General features: G+C 57.4%; 1 protein-coding gene across 5 annotated transcripts in view; it reads left to right on the forward strand.

Annotated features, from left to right (window-relative positions):
• The first annotated feature begins 2,288 nt into the window (after positions 1 to 2,288).
• CARMIL1 (capping protein regulator and myosin 1 linker 1) overlaps positions 2,289 to 24,803 on the forward strand; it is a 79,777-nt gene continuing 57,262 nt past the window's right edge. The window contains exons 1-2 of one of the 5 annotated variants that reach the window (XM_059674231.1): positions 2,289 to 2,907; positions 6,340 to 6,437. In XM_059674231.1, the coding sequence (XP_059530214.1) occupies positions 2,868 to 2,907; positions 6,340 to 6,437 (138 nt within the window). In that variant the 5' untranslated portion in view covers positions 2,289 to 2,867. The remainder of the gene's footprint in view (positions 2,908 to 6,339; positions 6,438 to 24,803) is intronic. The other 4 variants (XM_059674230.1, XM_059674235.1, XM_059674232.1 and 1 more) reach the window with 4 other exon arrangements.

Raw genomic sequence — 24,803 nt, forward strand, 5'->3', positions numbered from 1 at the left:
CGACGGGGACACGTTCTCAGACAACGTGTCATTACGTGGTTTTGTCGTGTGGGAACCTCATGGAGGCAGTTACACAGGCTTAGGTGGTCTAGCCCGCTGCACACCGAGGCCGTGTCCTCTAGCCCCGTGGTCAGCAAACTGCCGCTCGTGAGCCACATGCGGCTCTTTGGCCCCTTGAGTGTGGCTCTTCCTAAGCCTTAGGAGGACCCTAATTAAGTTAATAACAATGTATCTACCTGTATAGTTTAAGCTTTAAACATTTGGCTCTCAAAGGAAATTTCAACCGTTGTACTGTTGATATTTGGCTCTGTTGACTAATGAGTTTGCCGACCGCTGTTCTAGCCTGTTACTCCTGAGCTATTGCTCCTGGGCTGTTGCTCCTGGGTTATTGCTCCTGGCCTATTGCTCCTGGGCTATTGCTCCTGGCCTGTTGTCCTGGCTACAAGCCTGTGCAGCATGTTACTATACAAAACAGCATGAGATTAAATCAAGCAATAGAGAGTAACATGGCTGCTGTTTACAGCAAACTTTAGAAAGAATACATTGACTGTCATGATCAAATTGCAGTACAGGAAATACCTAAACCAGCGACACGTCACGTATTACCAAGTCCTGTACACGGTCGGGTCTGAACACTTTACCTGGTGGGCAGCGCAGTGGGCTGGTTTACACCGTCACCACAAACCCGTGAGTAACACGTTGGCACCATCGGGACAGTGACAGTGTCACTAGGTGATGGGAATTTTTAGCTCCATTGTGTTAATATAAAAACCATTGAAACCTGTAAACAATTTTTGTGAGTTTATTTGAGCCAAACTGTTGACAAATGCCGGGAAGCAGAACCTCAAGGAATTGAGATAATGCTCCGGAGAATGGCGGGTTACATCTGTATTTATACATTGAAATCAGAGGAGGGACGTAGGTGGGTTACATGGAATCCATTGGTGACAGATTAAGGAGGAGGGAGAAAGCAAAGCAGGAAACCCCTGGGATTGGATAAAAAGTAAAATGATGGACACATGCTTAGGTGGGTGCAGGATCAATTAACATGATAATGAAGGAATGTGTGGCATCTGTCCTGGCGCCCAGCACATTTGGCTGTGCCCCAGGGGCTCCAGAAAAAAAGGGAAGTTACAAGTTACCCAGACATTTCAAGGGTATGTTATCATAGATGCAAAAAGACAGATAGGCTCAGTGAAGGTAAAGGTTGACCTTGTCAGAGAAGATACCGGCCTGGGATGTAACTGCCCACCATCACTGCTTTTAAAGTTTAATTTCAGACCATCCTTGTGGTGACTTTAGGTCTCTGAGTCTGCAAGACGGCCATGCAGGCCTCCCCTGAGCTGGTCAGGTCGGCATGCGGCCCCTTCCGCCCACAATTGTAATCTTAGGGACCACAGCCCTGTGTGTGGTCTGCCATTGACCGAAAGGCTGTTCTGGCTGCATATAGATATGAACGGGTGCCCAGGAACCAGAACCGAGAACCCCTGGCTCCTTTTCCAAAATCACTTTCTCCGTCTGTGTTACATTTGTTGCGAATGTGTTTACCATTTTAGAAGTTCAGGTGCGGCCCTAGCTGGTCTGGCTCAGTGGATAGAGTGCGGCCTGCAGACTGGAGGGTCTGGGGTTCGATTCCCCGTCAGGGCACAGGCCCGGGGTGCGGGCTCCATCCCCAGTAGGGGGCGTGCAGGAGGCGGCCCATGGACAGTTCTCTCTCATTGATCTTATCCTCTTTGAAATCATTAAAACTGTTTTAAAAACAAACACAAAAACCGCAAGCCGCCAGGAGATAAGGCAGCCGGGAAGGAGCCCCCAGTTGTGAGCGGCCCAACTGCTGGTGGAACCAGGAACCTCGGAGGGAGGATGGGCCCCCCCCCCCCACCCGCGGGGTGATTCCGGCTTCTGTGAGTGTCGCTCGCTGCCTGCGTGGTCTGGGGTGAACCGAGGTTCCGCGAGGGACGGGCCCTGTCTCCTGCGCCTGCGATCGCGCGTGGCAGCCGTCGCCATGTGGTTGGTGTCTCGCTCCTGCTCGCCAGACAGGAAATTAACCAGGCGGGTGGGATGGCACGACCCAGGGCGCAGGGAGGCTGAACCCGGAGGGCGCGGAGCCCCAGACAGGCCGGGTTTTGTGCGGGCGCGTCTGCGGCACCCGCGGGCCTCCCAGCGCCTGGAGCTCGGCCGTCCCGCCCGCAGCCAGCAGAGGGCTCCCGGGCCCGCGCGTGCCCTCGCCAGACGCCAGGCTTCGGGGTTGGGGGGCGAGGCTGGGACCCGGGGCCGAGACGCCACCTCCGAGGTTCCGGCTGGGTCCGCCCGGGTGCGCCCCCCACGGGGAACCGGCGCCGGGGCGCCCCGGCCCCCGGGACGGCGCAGGGCCGCTCTGGCGAAGTGGGAGGAGACCCAAGAGGAGAGGAGAGGGGAGGAGAGGAGAGGAGGAGAAAAGGAGGAGAGAAGGAGAAGGAGGAGGAGACGCAGGAGGAGGAGGGAAGGCGGGCCGCGCTGCCCCCGCCCAGCGGAGCCACGGGAGCGCCGGGAGCCCCAGCCCCACCGCTCTCCCCTCCCTCCCACGCCTTCCGCCCGCACCTTGGGCCGTAGGTGCGCGATCGGCCGCAGCCGCCTGGCCACAGCGGGCGCCGCGGGCTCCGCGTCCATCAGTCCCCCCCGTCGCCGCGGGAGCTGCTAGGAGGCGTCATGTAGCCGCAGCCGCGAGCCCCCCGCGGACCGGCAACTATTTATTTATATTTATTTTTTGGGGGTGTCGGGGGCGCGGCCACACCGTCTCCCCGGCCCGCCTCCCGTCTGCGCGCCGCACCCGCCTCTCCAAGCCGAGGGGTCGGGTGAGGGCGGCGGCGGATCCCCGCGCAGGAGCCATGGCCGAGGAGGGCGCCGAGGTACCCCGCGAGCTGACAGGTAAGGGGCCCCCCGCCTCCGATCCTCGCCGCCGCGCGCTGCGCACTGCGGCCGAGTGCGGCGCCCGGGGCCGGGGATCCCCGAGAAGTTCGCTCGCGTCGGGCCGCCCAAGAACCGAGTCCAGAGAGGCCGGCCGGGGGCGATCGGGCGCCCGGCACCGCCTCCGGCCACCGCTAGGGGGTGCAGGCCGGCGGAGGGCGGGGGCCGCCCGGGTCTCGGGAGTTGCTTCGGCGAGGGGACCCCTCACAGCGCCCGCCCGCGGCCCCACTCGGGATGTGCGGGGCAGCCCAGCGCGGGGCGCGGGCGGGCGAGCGCGCTGGAGGGGTCGCCGGCAGGATCCCCCCCACCGCCCCTCAAAGTCCCAGCCGGGAGGTGCCCGCCAACCTGCGGATCCGGGGAAGGGGCGCCGGGCTGGGGTCGGGACCCCGCCGGGAAGGCGTGGCCTCGGCGCGGCGCCGGGAGCGAAGGGGTCACCAGCTGACGCGGACGGGGCCGGAAACCAGGGCTGAGGGCACAGCCCGGTTCTGACAATAATTAACCCACCTGGGCTCCCGCCCCGTCTCCGGAGCCTGCGGCACCTGGTGCCAGCGACCCCGCGTCTGAGCGCCCGGGGTTACGTTTGGGGAGCGGTGGGGGCTCCATGTTATGCCTTAGGGTCAACTTAAGTTTTGTGGGGGCTAGAGACGGCAGCGCTAGAATGCGGTGGGGACGGCTCTGAAAACCAGGGGTTCCGTGTGTGTGTGTGTGTGTGTGTGTGTGATGCATCGAGTGTGTGATGTATTGTGAGTGTGATGTAATGTGTGCACGTGTGTGTGATGTATCGAGTGTGATGTGTGTGTGATGTAGTGTGTGTGCATGTGTGTGTGATGTATTGAGTGTGTGTGGTGCGTGTAGGAGCCTGTGTGATGTTGCATTGTGGGTGCATGTGTGATGTTGTATCCAGTGTGTGTGCATGCGCGCGCTCTGAGCCCCAGGGACCTGAACCCCTTGGGGTCCCATCCTTGGCGCCCCAGGCCTGCAGCGGGGTGTGGAGCCACGCAGCCCCAGGGGTGTCCTTCCGGCTCCCTGCAGAGGAGGGATTCGCCCCCCTCCTCCCCACCCCCCTTAGCCCAGCACTTTGGGGAGTTTGCGTGCTCCTCCGGGGCCTGTGAGCTGGCAGGTGAGCCTGGCCGGAAGGGCTGTCGCCAGGTGGGTGTGGGCTCTGCTTGTGCACGGATTTTCGGGTCTGGAGTCGCTCGCTCCGCCCGCCTCGCTCCCGCCTCCTCCTTCTGTCCGGCGGCGGCGTCAGCTCCGCTGATAGGCATCAGCTCCCCGGGCTCCGTGGAGCGAGCGGTCGGTCCGGTTCTGGAGGCCCTGGAGCCGGCGCCTTCCCCACACCCCGCCCCCAAGAGGAAGCGCAGGGGCCCCCAGCTGTCGGTGGAGGTCCCGGTCTCGGGAAGAGGGGACCAGGGCCGCTAAGGGGGGGGGGGGGGCTGCACTTCTCAATCAGCTGCGGAGCCCGCAGTGAGTGTGTCACTCGGACCCCAGAGAGGAGGCGATGAGGACCTGGGGGGATCGGATGAATCCAGAATAAACTGTGGTTGTGTCAGGCGCTGCGTTCAGCCTCATCTGGACGGAGGTGGGGTTTTGTGTGTATCCAGTTGCTTGTCTCACATCCTTTGCACCAGGACACATGCTTCGGGCGTGCCCACCGTGGTCTCTGGGCCATGAAGTGGCCATTAGGCTGGGGGAGGGCGACGCCCGCGCTGGGGTTTCCCTAACTCCAGGCGCTCACAGAGTCCCTCTGTGATCATTCAGGATGGCAGCAGGCAGCCCTGGCCAGGTGCTCAGTGGGCGAGAGCATCGCCCTGCTGTGCCAAGGGTGCAAGTCTGATATCCGGTCAGGCACATACATGAAACAACCAATGAATGTATAATAAGAGTAACAACAAATCCGTTTCTCTTTCTACAAAAGCAATCAATACATTAAAAAAAGGAAAAGAAAAGAAAAAGAAAGGCAAACTGGTGAAAACCTCAATATAAGGGATTTAAAAATATGTTGTGTACCTTTCTGATTATGAAAGTAATTCAGGGTACTTATTTTTAAAATTAAGTGGCAGAAAAGAATGAGAAGGCCCGGCTGGTGTGGCTCAGTGGTTGAGCGTCGACCTATGAACCAGGAGGTCACCGTTCAATTCCTGGTCAGGGCACAGGCCCTGGTTGTGGGCTCCATCCCCAGCGGGGGGTGTGCAGGAGGCAGCCGATCGATCCATGATTCTCTCTCATTACTGATGTTTCTATCTCCCTTCCTCTCTGAAATCAATAAAAATACATTAAAAAAAAAGAATGAGAGGAACATGTCACACCCATTGCCACTCAGAAAGCTAACACTTCTGGTAGATAGCTGTCTCTCTTCCTGTGCTTATAGTCCCAAGTCTGTTTCGGAAGGAGCGGAGGAGCGCAGGGAGAGAATGACCCAGCAGTCCCGGGGTGCCCGGATGGCGGCATCGCCAAGTGTGCAGACCGGAGGCTGAGAGCAGGCGACATTGAGTGGCAGCTGCAAGGTTTGGGCTCATCCCCAAGGGGGTGCCACGCCCAGACCAGGGTGAAGGGCCTAAGGAAGGGCCACTCTGCTCAGGGAGGGGCGGGCCTGAGAGGTCGGAGGTCAGGGACTTGGTCTCGGTAAGAGGTTCTGAGGCCTGGACGAGGGTCAAGGCCAGGGGTCAGGAGGTGGTGAGGGGGGAGTTTGGGGAGAGGGTGACTGGCTGCCTGTCTGAGAGAGACTTGGAGACCGGGTCCAGAGGAGGAGGAGGAAGACGCTGTCTCGCATGGCCCTGTCCAGAGCGGGTGCTCATGGGCGTCCCAGGGAGACCTTCCTGCCCCCATCCACATGGTCAGGCCTCCCTTTCTCTCTCAAGCCTCCAGGTCTGTTGCCTTTTTTTTTTTTTTAAGTCCTCACTCGAGTATATATTTCCATTGATTTTTAGAGAGAGTGGGAGAGAGAGGGAGAGACAGAGAGAAACGTTGATGTGAGAGAGACACGTCCATTGGTTGCCTCCTGCATGAGTCCTGACCAGAGTCCGGGGATACTTGCAACCAGTGGCTCTCAACCTTGGCTGCACGTTAGAATCACCTGGGAACCTTTTTAAAATCCTGATTCCTGAGGCCCAGAAATCAAGAACCACTGCTTGCAACCAAGGCACGTGCCCTTGATCCCAGGACCCCAGAATTGATCCGGGACCCTTCAGCCCGCACGCCGACGCTCTGTCCACTGAGCCACACCAGCCAGGGCATGAAATCAATAAAAATATATTAAAGACAACAACAACAAGCAAATACCTTACAAAAGACAAACAACAACAAAATACCCCAAAAATCCTCCTCCAAATGCTCCCCCGCCCCCAGCTCTGTTCTTGTTGCTAAAAGGTGGTGACGAATTGTCCCTTCTCGCAGAGAGCATCAAGGACGTCCTTGGCAGGAAGGTCAGGATCGGCCTCAAGAAGAAGGTCAAGTTGGAAGGGAAAGGGGACAAGCTTGAAAACAAGGTGCTGGTAAGTGCTGGCCGTCCTTCGGGAAAGCCTTTGGCAGCGGAAGCGAGTACCCCCCCTCCTCCCCCTGCTCCCGTCTGACCGCCTCGTTGCCCCCTCCCGACCGCCTCGTTGCCATGCAGCCCCGGTCCTGTTTCATGTTTGGCTCACAAGTTCCCAGGACTGTGCTGGCCTAGATTCCCTGGAGTGTTTGTGCGCGGAAAGTTCAAGTGGAAGGATTCCAGACGGAGTTCTCACAGCCGTGCTTCTCGGGTGGAGTTGTGGCGTCGCCATGTTTAGGCCCCTGAGCCTGCTCTCCTGTTCGTCAGTGTTTGATGTTCGGTGGGCCTCACGGATCATCGCGGTGGTGGCTGATGTGTGATCGGATTGGTGAGGATGTAGGGAGATGTTTCAACAACAAAAATGGCCTCAGGTTGGCTCCGTGATTGAATGAACTTTTCTCAAAGGCTGTGCCCGCGTCCGTCTCAGGGGTGAGGAGTGAGAACGTGGAGAAGAAGTTGGTCCTTTGCTGTTGTGTTCTGGTGTCCTGGCGGGAGGGGCCTGCTGGAGGCGGCGTCTGGGGGCTGAGATGGACCTTGGGGTTCTGTGCACGTTGCTGGGGGCTGAGGGGTGGGACTCGCTGGGCACAGCTGGTCGGGCAGCTGTCCGAGGCGCAGTGGCCCCTCGGAGCGGGGAGGAGCGTTCGGTGGGACCTCAGTGGCTGAGATGGGGGTGAACCCAGATCGCAGCTGCTGCGAACGCCCTGTGCGTGTTGTTGGTGGGAGAATGTTCTGTGTATCTTGTCGGGAATTCCCACTCACACTGGGGGGGGGGGGGGGGGAGTGGCGAGGCTGAGCCCTGTGAGCTCTCTTCAGCCTCTGCCTTTCCAGCCGGTTTGCCGGTTTTCGCCAACCCTGTTGTGTCTGCTTCTCCACGGGGGGGGGGGGGGGGGGGGGTTGGTGTTTATCCTCTGGAGGATTTTAAAACGAATTCCAAGTGTCTGTCATTGAAAAAGGATACGTATATTTAAAGTATATTTTTATTGATTTTAGGGAAGAAGGGAGAGGGAGAGAGAGAGAGAGAGAAACATCCCCGGGCATGTGCCCTGACTGGGAATCGAACCGTGACCTCCTGGTTCATAGGTGGGCGCTCAACCACCGAGCCACCGGCCGGGCTGGTAGCATCGGTCCCGAGAGTCTTTAAGGGACCCTCTGCCTCCCTGTGGACGCAGGGGCTTCTCTGCGATGGATGAGCTCCCTCGGGGCTCCGGACTCCGGGCTCCGGCCAGAGGAACTGAAGTGGGAAAACCCAAGTGACTGTTGGAACACAGTGGGTTCGCGTGGACCACATGGCTAGGGCCACCCCAGCAGAAATGAGCCGTTATTCTGTTCTCTTCGACTTTAATAAAAAGTTAAAGTTTCCTTAAAGCGTGTTTATTATTTCTGTCTTGATTTTGAGAGAGAGAGGCAGGGAGAGAGAGAAACCTCGATTTGTGGTTCCACTTACTGATGCTCTCATCGGTTGCTTCTTGGATGTGCCCTGACCGGGGATCAAACCCACCACCTTGGGGTCTCGGCCGACGCTCCAGCCGCTGAGCTCGGCCAGGGCCTCCTGGGCGTGTGCTTTACTTTATGCTGTCCGACCCCAGGGCTGCGGGCCTTCGGGAGGGCTGTGTAGAAAGAGGAGATTGTGTTGCCCCCATTTTTGGTTTGACATGTTTGAGGTCGATCCTCATACAACTTCCCGGTCAGCGTTTCTCACGACTGTCTGACGGGGTAGGTGCTGCTCTTCTGAGTGGACGCTGCTCACGGCCCGAAGAATAAACCTAAGTCCCGAGTGCAATTTACAAAGTGAAACTTTCAAAGACAAATGTACGTGGTCACTGCTCTAGCCGGCGTGGCTCAGTGGGTAGAGTGTCGGCCTGTGGACTGAAGGGTCCCGGGTTTGATTCTGGTCAAGGGCACAGGCCCGGGTTGCGGGCTCGATCCCCAGTGTAGGGTGTGCAGGAGGCAGCCGATCAATGATTCTCTCTCATCATTGATGTTTCTCTCTCTTTCTCCCTTTCCTTTCCTCTCTAAAATCAATAAAAATATATTTTTTAAAAAGAAAAAAATTTAAATGGTCGCTGTAGTGAAGTTAGCACCATTTAAAATAGTTATGATTAGTTCTCCATGTCAAGCTTTTGCAGGGGGCGGGGGAGGGAATGGGGCCCCTCTTGACCTTAGCTGGCTCAGGTGAAGCTGTAAGGAAACTGCACCAGCGCTGGGAAGTGAGGGATGGGCTCCGGGACCTGGAGTCTGAGCGGCTCCCAGAGTCCCCGCCCAGCGTGTGCCGGCCGCGCTGCCCTTGCACGGGCAGGAAGCGATATAGAAATAGCCCAGGTCCCACAGCTTCAAGTCTGAGCACGACGATCTACGCATTAGCCGCCTTTAAGTTGTGGATTTTGGAGTCTCTGAATTTTGAGAAAGCCAGTTACTCAGTTGCTTAAATGAAGACATTGGGGACCGCCGTGTAATGGGCATTTCTGACTTTCTGTTGGCCCTTCTGTCAGGAATGAGTTGGCCTGGTGCTTTCCAGGTGTCTTTCCCGAGCCTGTGTCTGTCCCTGTCCCCGCCCCCTCCCTCCCGCAGGGTGGTCCTCGCACAGCCAGGAGGGTGTGACATTGTTACTTGCTTCCTGTTCTCCCACTGGGAGATTTTATACCTTTTCCAGCTTATCTTTTGTTCAGGGTTTATCTTCTCCTTCCTTCTCCTCAGGGCCATCGGCCATTGCAGCTAATATTTATTGAACATTGACCGATGGCCGTGGGCGGAACCCTTAATTATGCATTTCCTTGTTCCATCCCAGCAGCCCTCTGGGCCCCCGCACTGCGTACTTCTCCACTGGAACCACCCGAGAGCCGAGGGCCCTTGCTTCCGGTCACCCCGCTAGTTAACTAGTTAAGGACTAGTTAATAACAGAATCAGCTGTGCCTCACGCAGAGCCTGCCTGCTTCGCCAGCCATGTGCTCAGAGTGAAAAGAATGTGGCCGGTCCTTCCGCGGTGGCAGATTTTCAGCCCATGATCAGGGAGACTTGGATCTTAGATGGATCGGCGCTCCTGTTTATTTGATTTGATTTCCTTGATTCAGGTATTAACTTGTTCCGGACTCTGAGCACCTACTGTGTGGCAGACACCTAGTGTGTACAAAGTGCACGTAGATTCTGCCTTCATGGGACTCAGAGCTCAGTCTAGTCACTAGACTCTAGTGCCGCGGTTCTCAACCTGTGGGTCGCGACCCCCTGGTGGCCGAACAACCCTTTCACAGGGGTCGCCTAAGACCATCCTGCAGATCAGATATTTACATGACGGTTCATAACAGTAGCAACATGACAGTTATGAAGTAGCAACGAAAATAATGTTATGGTTGGGGGTCACCACAACATGAGGAACTGTATTTAAAGGCCCAGAAGGTTGAGAACCAGTGCTCTAGTGGAAGGCACACACGCCAACAGGCAGCGCTGGGACAAGTGCTCTGAACTCGGGGACCCCTGCACATCGTAGGGGCCCTAACTCAAGCCGGAGGGTCGGGGGCGACTCCCAGAGAAGGCCACACTGATGGATGGGTCAGTCGGCCAAGGGTAGACACATGTCCAGGACAAAGGGAACGCACGGGCCTGGAGGCCGGGGAAGCTCCAAGCGTTAGGGACCTGGGCGGAGGGCTCCCGCTTCTCCTGGCGGCTGAAATGCAGGTGAAAGTTGGGACAGGTTAGACAGGTCTCTTCTCCACACCTGTGTCTAATGACATCCACGTGCCCGTCACCCTCCCTGGGCCCAGTGGTGAAGGACTTGGAGCCAGACCTGCTCTCCCTGAGCCCAGCCGCTTGCAACGATGTTGACCCTCAGTCCGGCTCTCTCTAGAAACAGCCTTGTGCCTGTATCCATCCGTAAGCCCTGGCTTTGGAGATTAACTGGGACACAGTTAATTCTGCTGAGCACAGTGCTGAGCGCAGGATAAACTCCGGGCAGGGAAAGCCCAGAGAACCGGGCTCTCTGCCTCGGTTCCGTTTTCTCGCCTCCACGGAGGGGGGGCGCCCATTCTCCCCGAGGCCAGGAAGGCCTCGTAGCACCTGGACGCCCCGAACAGACCCAGAATCCCCGCGCTGTGCTTTGGGCAAAGAAACCAGGTGTCCAGGGGCCCGGGATCAACTGCGCTTGTCCATCTGGGTGTTCAGGACAAGCCGGTGGCTGCTGCGTGGTGCTCCCGGCCGTGAACACGCCGTGTGCCTTGTCGGTTTCCAGGGATGAGGGAGAGGTGCTGATTTGTCCAGAGCCCGTGCGGTGGGTGGGGCGGCCCGGCCCGCTGGCGTGGCTCCCCCCTGAGGACGCCGTCCGGAGCGGCCCTCGGCCCTGGCCCGTGTTTCTGAGACGCGTAGTCCCTTCTGCCGGCAGCTACTTGGACCTTCACCCACTTTGGCAGGACCCGGACTTTCAAACGCGCCTTTTAATGGATGCATTCTTTTAAGATGGAACTTTCTAGTTTTCTGTAGTTGTAGGTTACATGCGGCTGTAAGAACGAACACAGAGGGAGCCTTTGCCCCCTTGTCCCGTATCCGCTACCTTGGGCAGCTGTAACAGGATGTCACAACCGGGGCGCTGACGCCGTCCCCATGGGCAGCGCCGTCCCTGTCCACGCGCCCCTCACCACGTGCCCCTGTCCACGCACCCCTCACCATGCACCCCTCCCCACCACGCGCCCCTGTCCACGCGCCCCTGTCCACGTGCCCCTGTCCACGCACCTCTCACCATGCACCCCTCCCCACCACGCGCCCCTGTCCACGCACCCCTCCCCACCACGCGCCCCTCACCATGCGCCCCGGTGCCTTTCACAGCCCCATGCACGCACCCATCACTCCTCAGCTCCATCGCCACTCATCTGTTCTCCATTTCTATAATTATTAAAAAAATATGTATTTCTATTGATTTCAAGGGAGGAAGGGAGAGGGAGAGAGAGATCATCAATGATGAGAGAGAATCATGGACCGGCTGCCCCCTGCACATCCCACACTGGGGATCAAGCCTGAAACCTGTGCCTGTGTCCTGACCAGGAATCGAACCGTGACCTCCTGGTTCCTAGGTCGACGCCCACCCACTGAGCCACGCTGGCCGGGCTCATCCTTGATGTTTCTATCTCTCTTTCCCCCTCCCTTCCTCTCTGAAATCAATATTTTTAAAAAATCAAATAAATACATAACTTTCCACGGAGCTCATGAAGCAGTGACAGTCTCAAGTCTACGTGTATTTCGCAAGTTTATTGTTGAAGTCAAAGTGGCATGAACCCCGTCAGCGATTTCCGGGGCCACTTGGATGAGCGGGCGCTAGGCCCTGGACCTGGTCAGGGCTGCACGGGATGGAGGCGCTCCGGTCCCAGCGGGCGGGCGGGCGGGCGGGCGGGCGTGGGAGTGTGAGAGGCAGCTCGTCCGCCACCGCAAGGCGCCCTCCGCAGCAGCAGCCGCCGTTTTCCTCTCACCGACGTGGGCTCGCTCCCTGCTGACTCCTGTGTGCCCCCGGGCACCCCCCAGAGGGTCACCCTCGTGTGTGCGTTGGATCCCAGCAGTGAGGGGCGCTGCTCGAGCGGATGACCTTCACGCCCGGCACCTGCGGGTTGCGTGGCCCCGAGGAGGCTGCCGGGGAATCGTGGTCGCGCCTCCCCCCTGCCCCCTGTGGCGCCCCGGCCCCGGCGGGGGGTAACTTGAACGGGGCTCTCTGTGGTACCACAGGAGTCTCGGCTTTTCGGGATCGCTTACGACCCGGCGCGTAGGTAACTTTCAGAGCCCGGGTGAGGTTACAGGCTGAGAAAACCGAGCTCGGGAAGCAGGACAAGCCGAACCGATCTTCAGGAGAGCCCCTTGCTGCCAGGGGTCCTGGCGAAAGTCCAGGGAAGTTCAAAATCAGTCCATCCAGTGCCTCAGAATGTACCCCCTCAGGACCCGGGTCTGCTCCCACGGGTGCTGGTGGCGGCGAGGCGGCCTGGGCTGCAGCTCGGCCTCCGGCCACCGGCCAGGCCACCCTGAACCTGTCACCCGAGCTCATGACGTCCTCCCCTCTCTTCTCCAACTGCCCTAGTTTCTGTGTCAGGATGGGCGGGTCGGATGACCTTGGGCTCGAAGCCGTTGAACCTGGACCAGCCCTGGTGGATCTTGTTCTTGAAAAGACACTGTCCCCAGCCTCTGGGATTTAGTCCCCCTGGGACGTGGGTGGGGGTGGGGGGTTGAGGGCCTTGGGGAGCCCCGAGATCTAATCAGAACATGGAACGAACAGGGAGGAACTTTGTTTTTGAAGTTACAATGCAGTTAAACAGTTACGCAGGAAACAACACAAAGGCCGCATTAAGGTTACTGTAGTGCCTTTATGCTCCCCTTCATTGGAAACACTGTTAATAGTTATTGTGAAAGTCGATTGAAAAGGGGGCCTATTGTCTAAATCTTGGTTCACTTTCCCCAACTCTTTTTGAAAAGGAGGGGAATGAGTGATACTTGGGGGGAGTGAGTGTGTGAATGAAACTGTTCACTTTCATAATTTTATTATCCAGTGTCACCCAGTACATTCAATAAAAAAGAAGAAGAAAAAAGAAAATTTAAAACCTAGAGAAAAACACACAGGCTCGTGTTAGGGGATGCATTCTCCGCCTGGCTGGTATGCGGGGAGTCCCCGTGGAGAATGGCCCCACCTCATCACCGTCACTATCCGTTCAACAACCTCCTTAGCAGAACGGCTTGTTCCCTCTGTTGTAAGCCAGGCTCCTGGCACCCGGCTCCCAGGCACGCTTTGGTCTTGCAGGTTAGGAGAAGGCAGGGCTGGCGCTCCCCTGCGGCCCAGGTGCCCCCCGGGGTCCTGTCACAGCTCCTGCCTGTCACCAGGCCTCAGCTGACTCAGCCTGACTCAGCGGTTCCTTTTCCTCGGCCCTGGCAGGCGGGAGGCTGTGTGATGCCAGCCTGGTCTTTGTCCTGGTGGCACGTTCTAAGCCAGGACCCGCGGGGAGCAGGTTTGCAAACGGTCAGGCTGCGGTGCTCTCCTTGGACACCGGGTAGCGAAGAGGACCCCTTGGGAGTCAGCGGGAGCAGCGAGTCCTGTCTTAGGAGAGAGCTGAGTGTCCGCAGGAAAGGGAGGGGCCGCGTCCCAGGCAGCTCACCTGTGCAGCTGCCAGAACTCTCTTAGTCCAGGACCTTCCTTCTGTTCCTGCTCCCCATCCCGCCTCCTCAGCCTTCCCCCCGGGGCGTGTCCAGGTGCAGAGCTGGGGCTGTGCTCCCAGGAGCCCCTGGTCCAGGCCAGTGCCCCCGGCTCCTGGGCTCCTGGGCGGCAGGGGCGGCTCCTCTGGGGCTGTGTTAGGTTCTGGGAGCAAATCCTACGTCACAGCTGGGTGGTGCCTGCGCCCTGGGGCTCTGGCGTCCGGCGGGGAGGCTGACAAGTAGAGAAGGACCGCGGGGACGCACGCAGACGAGCACCTGACGGTCCGGGTCCTTCCCAAACTCCTCTCACAGGAAGCGGAGGAGTGAGCACACGCAGGCCCCACAGAGGGGAGGACCCAGCGGTTATCAGATCAGGGCACTGACCTGTCAATCATCAGCCCCCTCCCCCACACACACCTGGGAGGGGAGACGCACCCGCAGGAAACAGTGGCTGCACCTGAATGCCTCGGGGGGAGGGGGGAGGGGGGGAGGGGGAGGCGGAGAGACCCTGAGGGTTTCCAGTTTGAAAAACCTGGGCAATTTGGGGGACACTGTCCTCCCCGCCCACTCGGCTTTCTAGCCTCTGGTTTTATTTTGATTTTTTGAAAATATTTTTCATTCTTGACTTCAGAGAGGGGGGGAGAGGGAGAGAGAAGCATCAATGGCCAGAGAGGATCACGGATCGCTGCCTCCTGCACCAGCCCCTGAGTTTATTGCAGGGCCTGAGCCACCTGTGGAACCACCCACCCGGCCGGTTTCCTCGGGGCCCAAGGTGTCGCTCGGACGTCCGTGGTGTGTGGGCCAGGGCCGTGTCTCTTTTGGGGACACAAGCAGCTAACATTGTCCCCGTCCAGACTAAGTGCATTTGTCCAGGTGAAGGGTGAGGACCCTTCCCGGAGGCCTGCGTCCACTCCTCCGCCTCCTTTGGGGCGTGGCCGGCGCACCTGCACCGCCCCAGGTGGGGAGTGTGGCGGCCTGGCCTGGCTCCTCGCGGGTCGGACCGCTTGTCTCGGGGTCTGTCCCCCACCCCCAGGCCAGGGAGCTGACTTCCACGCTGCAGGCGTCCTTTCTTATTCCACCGGAATTTTTCTTTTTCTCCTGGGAACGTAGCCAGGAGGATTGCAACACATAAGCTTAAAAAAAAAAAAAAAAAAAAGGAAACTTCGTGAATGCAGGAATGTAAACGGAGCCGCACCCAGAATGAATGGACTTTAATTCCCAACACATTCTTTTCTGGAATGTGTGAGAAGCCTCACTGCGGAGACGGGCTTGCTTGGGAGGTGACTTTCGGATGCGGAAACGCTTCTTGGAGTTTATATCTTTTCTCGGGGCGGGGGTCACGCAGCCTTCCGATGGGGATGGTTTTGGGAATTCCCATCCCCCCAGACCACGTGGTCACCCCCTACACCCCCAGCACTGACTGAAGCCGGTGTTTGAACCCCTGCCAGGCTGCCTGAGGTTTGCGTTTTTTCAGGAAGCAGCTGGCAGCCCAGCCCTGCCCACCTCCCCGTGCCAGGGCCCGGAACTTCCTCCTGGGGCCGCGCGCCAAGGCCCCGGGAGGGTGAGTGGGCGGGGGAAGGAGAGACCTTTGTGGCCCTTTCTGAGCTGCGAAGGGCTCTTTGGAAAGTTCTCCTTGGATTCGGCTGGTTTCCCGTAACAATGGCCCTTGTGATCGGCTGGGAGCAGCGGCCTCCCCGCCCAGCCCCGCCCAGCCCCGCCCCCAGCGCCCCGGCCCCGCCCCCAGCGCCCCAGCCCCGCCCCCAGCGCCCCGGCCCCGCCCCGCCCGCGTGGACTCTGCAGACGCCCGCGGGCCGGGCCTGCCGCCCACGTTTCAGTCTGCAGATCATTTGCCTGTTTGGCTTGGTGAACACAGGGGTCTCCCGAGGGTGGGGACGATGAAGAAATAACAAGCTATCCTTAGCTGTGCCAAATGGGCGACCTGAGTGTTTGTGCGGCGGGAGGGCGGGGCCCTTTCCTCCCCACCCTTCCTGCCCGCAGCCTGGCCTGGGCACAGGATCGCCCACTGGCCTGGTCCCCGGGCGTGGGGAGTGGCTGGTTACCCTGGTCAAGTTGCTTCCCTAATCGCATTATTTATTTTAAATATGTTTTTTCATTAAATTGATTTCGGAGAGAGGAAGGAAGAGGAAGAGAGAGATAGAAGCATCAGTGATGAGAGGGAATCATCGATCCACTGCCTCCTGCACGCCCCACATGGGGATGGAGCCGGCAACCCCGGCCTGTGCCCTGGCCGGGGATGGTTCCTGGGTGAATGCTGAGCCACTGGGCCACACTGGGGCGAGGGCCGCAGCTCCCTGGTTAGCAGTCAGCTGGCGTGTGTTCACAGGGCTGCGTTTCTAAGGCGTTTAGAGCTTTGCCTGGAAGAACAGTTGTTTCTTTAAAAGGTGACTCTGTAGAAACCAGAAGTGGGACATTTAAGAAAAAATAGCTGCGTGTCCAGGGCTCAGTTTCCTGGAGGCCGGCCAGGCCTCGCCCGTCAACGACGCCTTTCACTTGGCGGGCTGGGCTACAGGAGAAAGCAAAGGATGTGAAACACGGCGGGATTTTGTCCGAGGAGCCCCGACGGGGCTGGGGGGGCGAGAGGGAGACCGGCCAGTGAGCTGTGGAAGTCACGGGTCTGCTGTTCTTTTTCTGGTTCCAGTGAGTCAGACATTCGAATGCGGGAAAACTACACTGGGTCAAAGGGCATGAGACTCCCGGAGGAACCTCCAGTGTTGGGCCTTTTTCTGCCTGAGTTTGAAAGCCCGCTTACTTTTTTCTTTTTAAATATGTTTTTATTGATTTTTTTTTTTTTTAGAGAGAGAGGGAGAGCGATAGATAGAAACATCGATGAGAGAGAACATCATCAATCAGCTGCCTCCTGCCCGCCCCCTGCTGGGGAGCGAGCCCATATCCCTGGTTGATGCTCAGCCACTGAGCCACACCGGCTGGGTCAGCTTTTTTTTCTAATGGGCACACACACAATTATAGTCAACTAGGTTCGCTTCCCCACCCTGGCGCCCGGCCAGCGTGGCTCAGAGGTGGAGCATCAGCCTAGGAACCAGGATGTCAGGGACCGATTCCCGGTCAGGGCACAGGCCCTGGTTGCAGGCTCGATCCCCAGTGGGGGGTGTGCAGGAGGGAGCCGGCCTATGATTCTCCCTCATCATTGATGTTTCTCTCTCTCCCTCTTCCTTCTTATCTGAAATCAGTACAAATACATTTAAAAAATATTTGTGGAATGAGCAGGAGCAGCCCTTTCTCAGGAATCAGTCAGACACCCTTTCGGGAGCTGGGGTGCAGGTTTCATGAACTAGGTGCTCACTTGTCCGAATTGTTGCCGTGTGTCGCTGGGGCCCAGTTCCAGGGGCCGCGCCGTGAGAGGGGTCCCCACCATCATGTGCAGGAGAATGACTGGGAACGTGACTGTTTGTCACGCGTGAGGCCAGCGTGTCTGTTCTGTGAAAGAGCTGACGGGCTGTCACAGACAGGAGCTGTTGAGTCTGGAGGCATCTGTGAAACTGTCGGCTGGCCTGCAGGCTGCTAGTTAATGATCTTAAAAAAGAGACTGGAAAAGACAGCTGGCCCCAGGCTTCAGGGTCCTGTTTGTGTGGAAATGAGTTGTGCTCAGCCGCATTTTTTTTCTCTATCGCAGCTTTCAGATGGCGTTGTTTTGACTTGTTTGGAAGATAATTTACTTCTTAAAAGAGACTGATTTCACCATCTGGGTGGTTGGATGGATTATAGTCGCTAGCGATGTGAAGGCATCTCCTTCTCCTGTTGCAGGATTCCCTACTTACTTATTCGTTTGTCCCTCCACATATACGACAGAAATCTACCGTCTTAAAAATATATATATATATATATATATTGATTTTAGAGAGGAAGGGAGAGGGAGAGGGAGAAACATCAATGATGAGAGAGAACCATGGATCGGCTGCCTCCTGCACGCCCCACACTGGGGATTGAGCCTGCAACCTGGGCGTGTGCCTGACCGGGAATCGAACCCTGACTTCCTGGTTCATAGGTTAGTGCTCAACCATGGAGCCATGCCCACCGCTGGGCAAGTGTGCATGTTTAATTTATTTACCTTTTCTCTTCTCGAAAGCGACGAGGCCTTGTTTCTGTTCTGTAGAAGTTGTGTGTCCCCGAGTGCAGATGTCACACCCTCCTGGCTCCTCCCTTCTCAGGTCCACTAGGAACTCAGGATCGTTATCACTTTCTCTCCCAGAGTTGTCTCGGGTCCGTGCGCTTTGGGCCCTTTCTCGGAGCCTCCGCTTGCCTTCCTCTGCCCCCTGGTCCTCGGGGAAATGGTGGTTGAGTTAATTAAGCTGAAAAGGGTGAGAACACTTTCTGGGATGTTGAGCTAAGGACCAACCTCGGTCGGTCAGCGGGGACATGTCAGTCCAGCTGTTCTTGACTGTGGGGTGGCGTGTCGTGGGCCCCACAGTCGGTGCCAGGCTCAGGAAGGTCAAGTGTGTTTCCAGCCACAAAAGGTCCTTTAGTCACTGAGACGATGTCCAGGAGAACCAGTGGGCCATTTAAACGACAATGGGTTGCTTAGACCCCAGGCAGATGTCCCGGCTGGACCCGGCAGCCTGTGCAGCGCCCCTAAGTGCAGGGAATCCCTCCCTCCCTCCCTCCAGTTCGTCCCGCAGGACTCAGGGCCTCGTGTTTCTGTAGGAACCCTTCTCACGGCAGCATCTCCCATCGGCCTGTGAGCAGCTCAGTGTAACTTTAAAAAGTATATATATATTGTTACTGATTTCCGAGAGGAAGGGAGAGGGAGAGAGAGACACACATCAATGATGAGAGAGAATCATGGACCGGCTGCCTCCTGCACGCCCCCCCCCCCCCCCCAGGGGGATCAAGCCTGTGCCCTGACCGGGAATTGATCCCTGACCTCCTGGTTCATAGGTCAGCGCTCAACCACTGAGCCACCGCAGCCGGGCCAACTCAGTGTGACTTGGTGGTAAGGAGTGTGGGCTGTGGTCCCAGGCTGCGTGGCTTCAAGCCGTGCTGTAGCAGCTGCATGCTGTGTGATGGTGGACAAGTGAAGTGACTTAGTCTCTCTGAGCTTCAGCTCTCTTCTGTAAAGTGGGATTAAGTATATTGTTAATCTCCTGGGGTTATTGTTAGGATAAAAAGAGTTAGTGCCTGTAAGCCACTCATGAAAGCACCACTTAAGTGTTATTAATTACTAGAGGCCCGGTGTATGAATTCGTGCACGGGTGGGGTCCCTCGGCCTGGCTGGCGATCAGGGCCCATTGGGACTGCGGGAGGTTGGCCAGTGGAGGGAGGGACCTGGAGAAGTTGGCCTGCTGCCACCGGAGGTTGGCTGTGGGAGCGCACTGACCGCCAGGGGGCAGCTCCTGCATTGATCGTCTGCCCCCTGCTGATCAGTGCGTGTCATAGTGACCGGTCGACTGGTCGTTCTGTCGCTTAGGCCTTTATGTATATATATTATTGTTTTAATCTATTATTATTAGCTTCTTAAATTTTAAGATTTTTTTTTCAATATTTTATTGATTTTTGAAAGAGGGAGAGAGAGGGGGAGAGAGAGGGAATCATTGATGTGAGGGAAACATGGATTGGCTGCCTCCTGCACGCCCCCACCAGGGATCAAGTCCGGGAATTGAACCGCAGCCTTTCGGTGCATAGGATGACACCCAACCATGGGAGCCACATGGGCCGGGCGTCACTGCGTTATCGTGATTAACCGTCACTAAGGGCGAAGGACTGTCCTTGCTCGTTGTTCTGCCCTCAGGCCCCTCTGTGATGCCAGGTCGTGGCTCTCAGTCGGTGTGGCTCCCTGTGTGAGGGAGGGAGTCCGTACACAATCCACGAACACAGAGCACTGGTGTGAGTGTCCGTCCAGGTGTGCCCTGTGTTATTCCAGAAAGGCATCGGTTTCAGCCACTGTTTCAGGTGTGGCCTTTCAAACGATGTGTCCGCATCAGCCTTGATGTCGCCCTGGCCGGTGTGGCTCAGTGGCTAGAGCGTCGGCCTGAGGACTGAAGGGTCCGGGTTCGATTCCAGTGAAGGGCACATGCTGGGTGGCAGGCTCAGTCCCCAGTAGGGGGCGTGCAGGAGGCAGCTGATACATGATTCTCATCATGAATGTTTCTCTCTCTCCCCCTTCCTCCCTGAAATATATTAAAAAAAACAAAAAAAACCAAACAAAATGAAAAACAACCCCCCAAAAAAGCCGCGCTGTCTGTGCCCCCTCACTCTCAGGAGCCGTTGGAGTTTCGCTCTGTTCCTTCTCGGGCAGATCCGCCCTCGGCTGCGCTGCCCGTTAGGGACCCTGTCGAGATGGACCATGGAAACACCTGTGTGGCTGAGCCACGCGCCTGCCCAGCAGCAGGGGCCCTCCCCACGGGGCGGTCAGGAGTCGGCTGTGACGTCACAGGGTGGGAGGAAGCCAGCGTGTACGCTTATCTGAGCTTTAGGGACACGGGGAGCCGCCCGCCCGCGTTTCTCCGCTTCCTCATGGCCCGCTCCCCTCCTGTGTTAACGGGCGACGGCGGCACCGGGCGGCTGCTCAGACTCAGGCGGCGGCGGCTCCGCTTCCAGCGTTTGCTCCAGTCTCTGCTCTTGGGGTCGTTTCTCACCGACTGTGTAACACCCACGTGACATTCACAATCGGAATAGACTTTCTTTCTTGACTTTGAGTGTCTGTGTCCTCCGTGTGCCGTAGGCCTGGGGCACATCCCTTCTTACCCCTCGGGTACGGAGGCTGCAAGGAGGCGGAGATCTAGGCTGGCTCTAGAAAGTTGAATGTTGAGCCCGGCCAGTGTTGCTCAGTGGTTGAGCATTGACCTAGGAACCAGGAGGTCAGGGTTCGATTCCCGGTCAGGGCACACGCCCGGGTTGCAGGCTCGGTCCTCAGTGTGAGGCGTGCAGGAGGCAGCCGATCCACGATTCTCTCTCATCATTGATTTTTTTTTTTTTTCATCATTGATGTTTCTGTCTCCCCCTCTCCCTTCCTCTCTGAAATCAATGCAAATATATTTTTAAAAAGTTGAATGTCAGGGGTCTCGTCCCGCAAGTGTAACCAGCCAGCCCCTCGAGAGACCCCGTGTCTGTGCTGGCCGCGCGGCCGGGGACTGCGTGGCGTTCTCTGAAAGCTGCCGCAGCGGGAACAGTGGGGGCGAGGGGGGCTCCTGGGGGAGCGAAGGAGGCGGGCGGGCGAGGACAGCCCCGTGAATGCCTCTTTGTTGCCTGTGAAATAAAACTCTGGGAGATGCGCTTAGAACAAGAAGGCTGTTTGGTCGGAGTGGACGTGATGTGGTGGAGTTTTGGAAAATTTTTCATTTAGTGACTAATATTTTGACTCAGTATAGAGGCAAAAGCCCGGCCGGCCTGGCTCAGGGGTTGAACTTTGACCTATGAACCGGAGGTCAGGGTTCAATTCCCGATCAGGGCACACGCCTGGGTTGCGGGCGTGACCCCCAGTACTGGGTGTGCAGGTGGCAGCCGGTCCATGATTCTCATCATTGATGCTCCTCTCTCTCTCTCCCTCTCCTTTTCTCTCTCTGGAATCAGTAAAAACATATTTTTAAAAAATGATATAAAAAATATTCAATCCAAGGGCGTAGTGCGTAAGGCCACGCAGCTCTGAGCGCTCAGGGGTGCTGAGCGTGACCGGACGGCACTGCGCCCTTTGCTGGGACTGTACGCTGAGCTCTGCCCCGGAGCCCGTGTCCCTGGTGACCCGTCAGATCACAGTCCTTCTTTTCTTTTTCTTTTTCTTTTTCTTTTTATCTTATTGATTTCAGAGGAAGGGAGAGGGAGAGGGAGAGGGAGAGAGAAACATCAATGAGGGAAGAGAATCACTGATCGGTGGCCTCCTGCATGTGCCTCCCTGGGGATGGAGCCCGCACCCCGGGCCTGTGCCCTGACCAGGAATGGAACCGTGACCTCCTGGCTCACAGGTCAACGCTCAACCCCTGAGCCACGCCGGCGGGCCTCTTTAGGGGTGTTTACACCCCTCGGTGCTGCTTGGTCCCACGGATTCTCAAGGGGCAGCCACAGGCCACGCACCGTCGCTTAGTCCCGGCCGAGGCCCTGATCTTACTCGGAAGGAATCGCCTGTGGACGCCCTTTCCCACGTCCTGCGAGTCCAGCCTCGCGCAGGTTTCCTGTGCTGTCGTCAAACCCAAGGAGACTGGCAAGGTCTTTATCTGTGTTTCCTTATGGCTCTCCCCCCTTTGTGAGCTCATTACATACACATGCGTCTTTTTTTTTTTTTAATATATTTTATTGATTTTTTACAGAGAGGAAGGGAGAGAGATAGTTAGAAACATCAATGAGAGAGAAACATTGATCAGCTGCCTCCTGCACATCTCCCACTGGGGATGTGCCCGCAACCCAGGTACATGCCCTTGACCGGAATTGAACCTGGGACCTTTCAGTCCACAAGCCGACGCTCTATCCACTGAGCCAAACCGGTTTTGGCTACACGTGCGTCTTTAAAAATGCGTTGTTACTGGTGTCAGAGAGGAGGGGAGGGAGAGAGACATCCATGAGGAGAGAGCATCCCGGACCGGCTGCCTCCTGCACGCTCCCCACTGGGGATCGAGCCACAACCTGGGCCTGTGCCCTGACGGGGAATCAAACCCTGACCTCCTGGTTCGCAGGTCAATGTTCAACCACCGAGCCACGCCGGCCCGGCCATGACTTAGAATTTAAGGTGTTTTCTTCAGCCTTGCCAGGCGGAGGCCATTTCTATGTGGAACTGACATGGGAATGTGATTGCAGGCCTGACTCTGACCCTCTCCCCAGGGGAGGGCGGGCTGGCGGGCAGAGTTCCGGGTGAGTGTCATTGAGCTTTTCAAGCCGCAGGAGGAAGCAGCACAGGGTTTCCCGTGACGCCTCACCTCAGTTTCCATCAGCGTGGTCAGGGTCCGCGTGTAGCTATTTTTGCACCGGTGCCGGTCACACCGTTCTGAGTGTGGACTCTTCATTACCTGCCACTGCCTCCCTGTCGGACTTCCCAGTGACTGACGAAGAGCCGTTAAAAGGTATTGCTTTTGGCTCGAGGCCAAGCGTACCGGCTCCTTGGTCCAGGATTTGATACTGGAAGAGGCCAAAGACCAGCAGCTGCACTCCCAGCGAGGCCAGTCCGTGGGGCTTCGTTCTGCAGGTTCAGGTTGAACCTCGAACCCCAGCATGTGTGTTTACAGTGCAGGTCGCTGGCCACGGGGGGGCACTGGTCCCCCTGGTCCGAGGAGGGTGCAGGACGGTGGCCATCAGAACCCCCAGAGCAAATGCTGACGAAGACAGTCCAGGAAGCTGTGGTTTTAGAAAACGCTGCTAAGGCTGGCCGGCGGGGCTCAGGGGTCGCGGTTCAAGCCCCGGTCAGGGCACAGGCCTGGGTTGTGGGGCTGCAGGAGGCAGCTGATCAGTGATTCTCTCTCCTCACTGATGTTTCTCTCTCTCTTTCCCTCTCCCTTCCTCTCTGAAATCAATCAACCAACCAACCAATCAATCAATCAATCAACCAGTCGTGGCTAAGGGACCGATCAGAGTTCAGAAGTCAGGAAAATTAGGGACTCTCAACCATTTGCGTTCTGGCCACGTTATTTGTGAGCGATTCCCGTGGAGGAGATAAGGGGAAAGTCCCCACAGAAAGTACCAACATGGGATGGTCCCGCGTGACCTCCGAGACCCCGAGGGGAAGTCAGGACAGAGAGGGCGACGGTCACGGTGCCGCAGGAGCTGACGTCCGCGTGCTGCGTGCGGGCACGGTCCCGCGCTCTCGTTCGACCTCCCTTGAGCTGTATGTTTGGGCGCGATTATCGCCGTTTACAGACGGGCAAATGGAGGCGCCGAGGCTTTCGGCGAGGCTGTGGGTGTCGCAGGGAGTGAAGTAGTGACCGGGGCTGTGAATCGGGGCCGCCGGGTGAGGAGAGGGCTGAGGCTTGCCCAAGGTGCGCCGGACATAAACCGGTTGTAAAAAGGGGTGTTCAGAGCCGGACGCAAAGACCACTGACGTGAACAGGCCTCATGGAGGTGTGGGCAGTAATAGAGCAGCCCCTGCAGCGCCCGTCTGTCCACGTGTCCCTTATCGACGTGTTAAAACCTCCAGGACATTAAACATGTTGGGGAAGTAGCAAGGAAGAACTAGGTTTTCTTTTTCCTTTTTTAAAAATATGTTTATTGCCCTAACCGGTCTGGCTCAGTGGATAGAGCGTCGGCCTGCGGACTGAAGGGTCCCAGGTTCGATTCCGGTCAAGGGCATGCACCTGGGTTGCGGGCACACCCAGTGGGGGGCGTGCAGGAGGCAGCTGGTCGATGTTTCTCTCTCATCGATGTTTCTAACTCTATCCCTCTCCCTCTCTGTAAAAAAAAGTCAATAAAATGTATTTAAAAATATATTTTTATTGATTTCAGAGAGAGGAAGGGAGAGGGGGAGAGAGGAACGTCAGTGATGAGCGAGAATCATGGACGGGCTGCCTCCTGGTCTGGGGGTGAGAGGAACACCTCCGGCCCCTGGCGGGACCTTCCCGACTCCCAGGCAGTTCTTAGGCCGATGAGATTTTAAAAGCCCTCGTTTGAGAAAAAAGTGTCGATTCGGATGCAGTTGTAAGAAATAACAAAACCCCTGTGTTCCTCTCACCGTCGCCTCGGTGATAACATGTTGCAGAGCGATGCCACAAAGTCACAATCCCGCCGCTAACATTGATACAGTCGTCTCGCTCAGGATCTGCCGGTGTTCCCTGCACTGGGGTGGGGTGGGGTGGGGTGGGGTGTGTGGGGGTGGGTGGGGTGGGGTGTGTGGGGGTGGGTGGGGTGGGGTGGGGTGGGGTGGGTGGGGTGGGGTGGGGTGTGTGGGGGTGTGTTTAATTCTGTGCACTTCCATTGCATGTGGAAAGCCCCGTGACCGCCAGCCCCCTCACAGTGCTCTGTCCTCTGTAATTCCGTCGTTTCGTGCTGCTCTGTAATGGATTCGCACGGCTGTAACCTTTTAAAAAAAAATCTTTATTGTGGAAAGTATTACAGATGTTCCCTTCCCCACCCTTGACCCCCTTCTCCCAGGCCTGCCCCTCCCAGGCCTGCCCCATCCTGTAGCCTTGCCCGTGGGTGATGCATCTACGCAGACAACGTCTTTGGCTGATCTCTTCCCACCCCCACCTGGCTCCCGCCTGAGACGCCTCAGCCTGTTCCCCGTCTCTGGATC

The sequence above is a fragment of the Myotis daubentonii genome, chromosome 18 (genome assembly GCF_963259705.1).
Source record: "Myotis daubentonii chromosome 18, mMyoDau2.1, whole genome shotgun sequence".
Taxonomy (NCBI): domain Eukaryota; kingdom Metazoa; phylum Chordata; class Mammalia; order Chiroptera; family Vespertilionidae; genus Myotis; species Myotis daubentonii.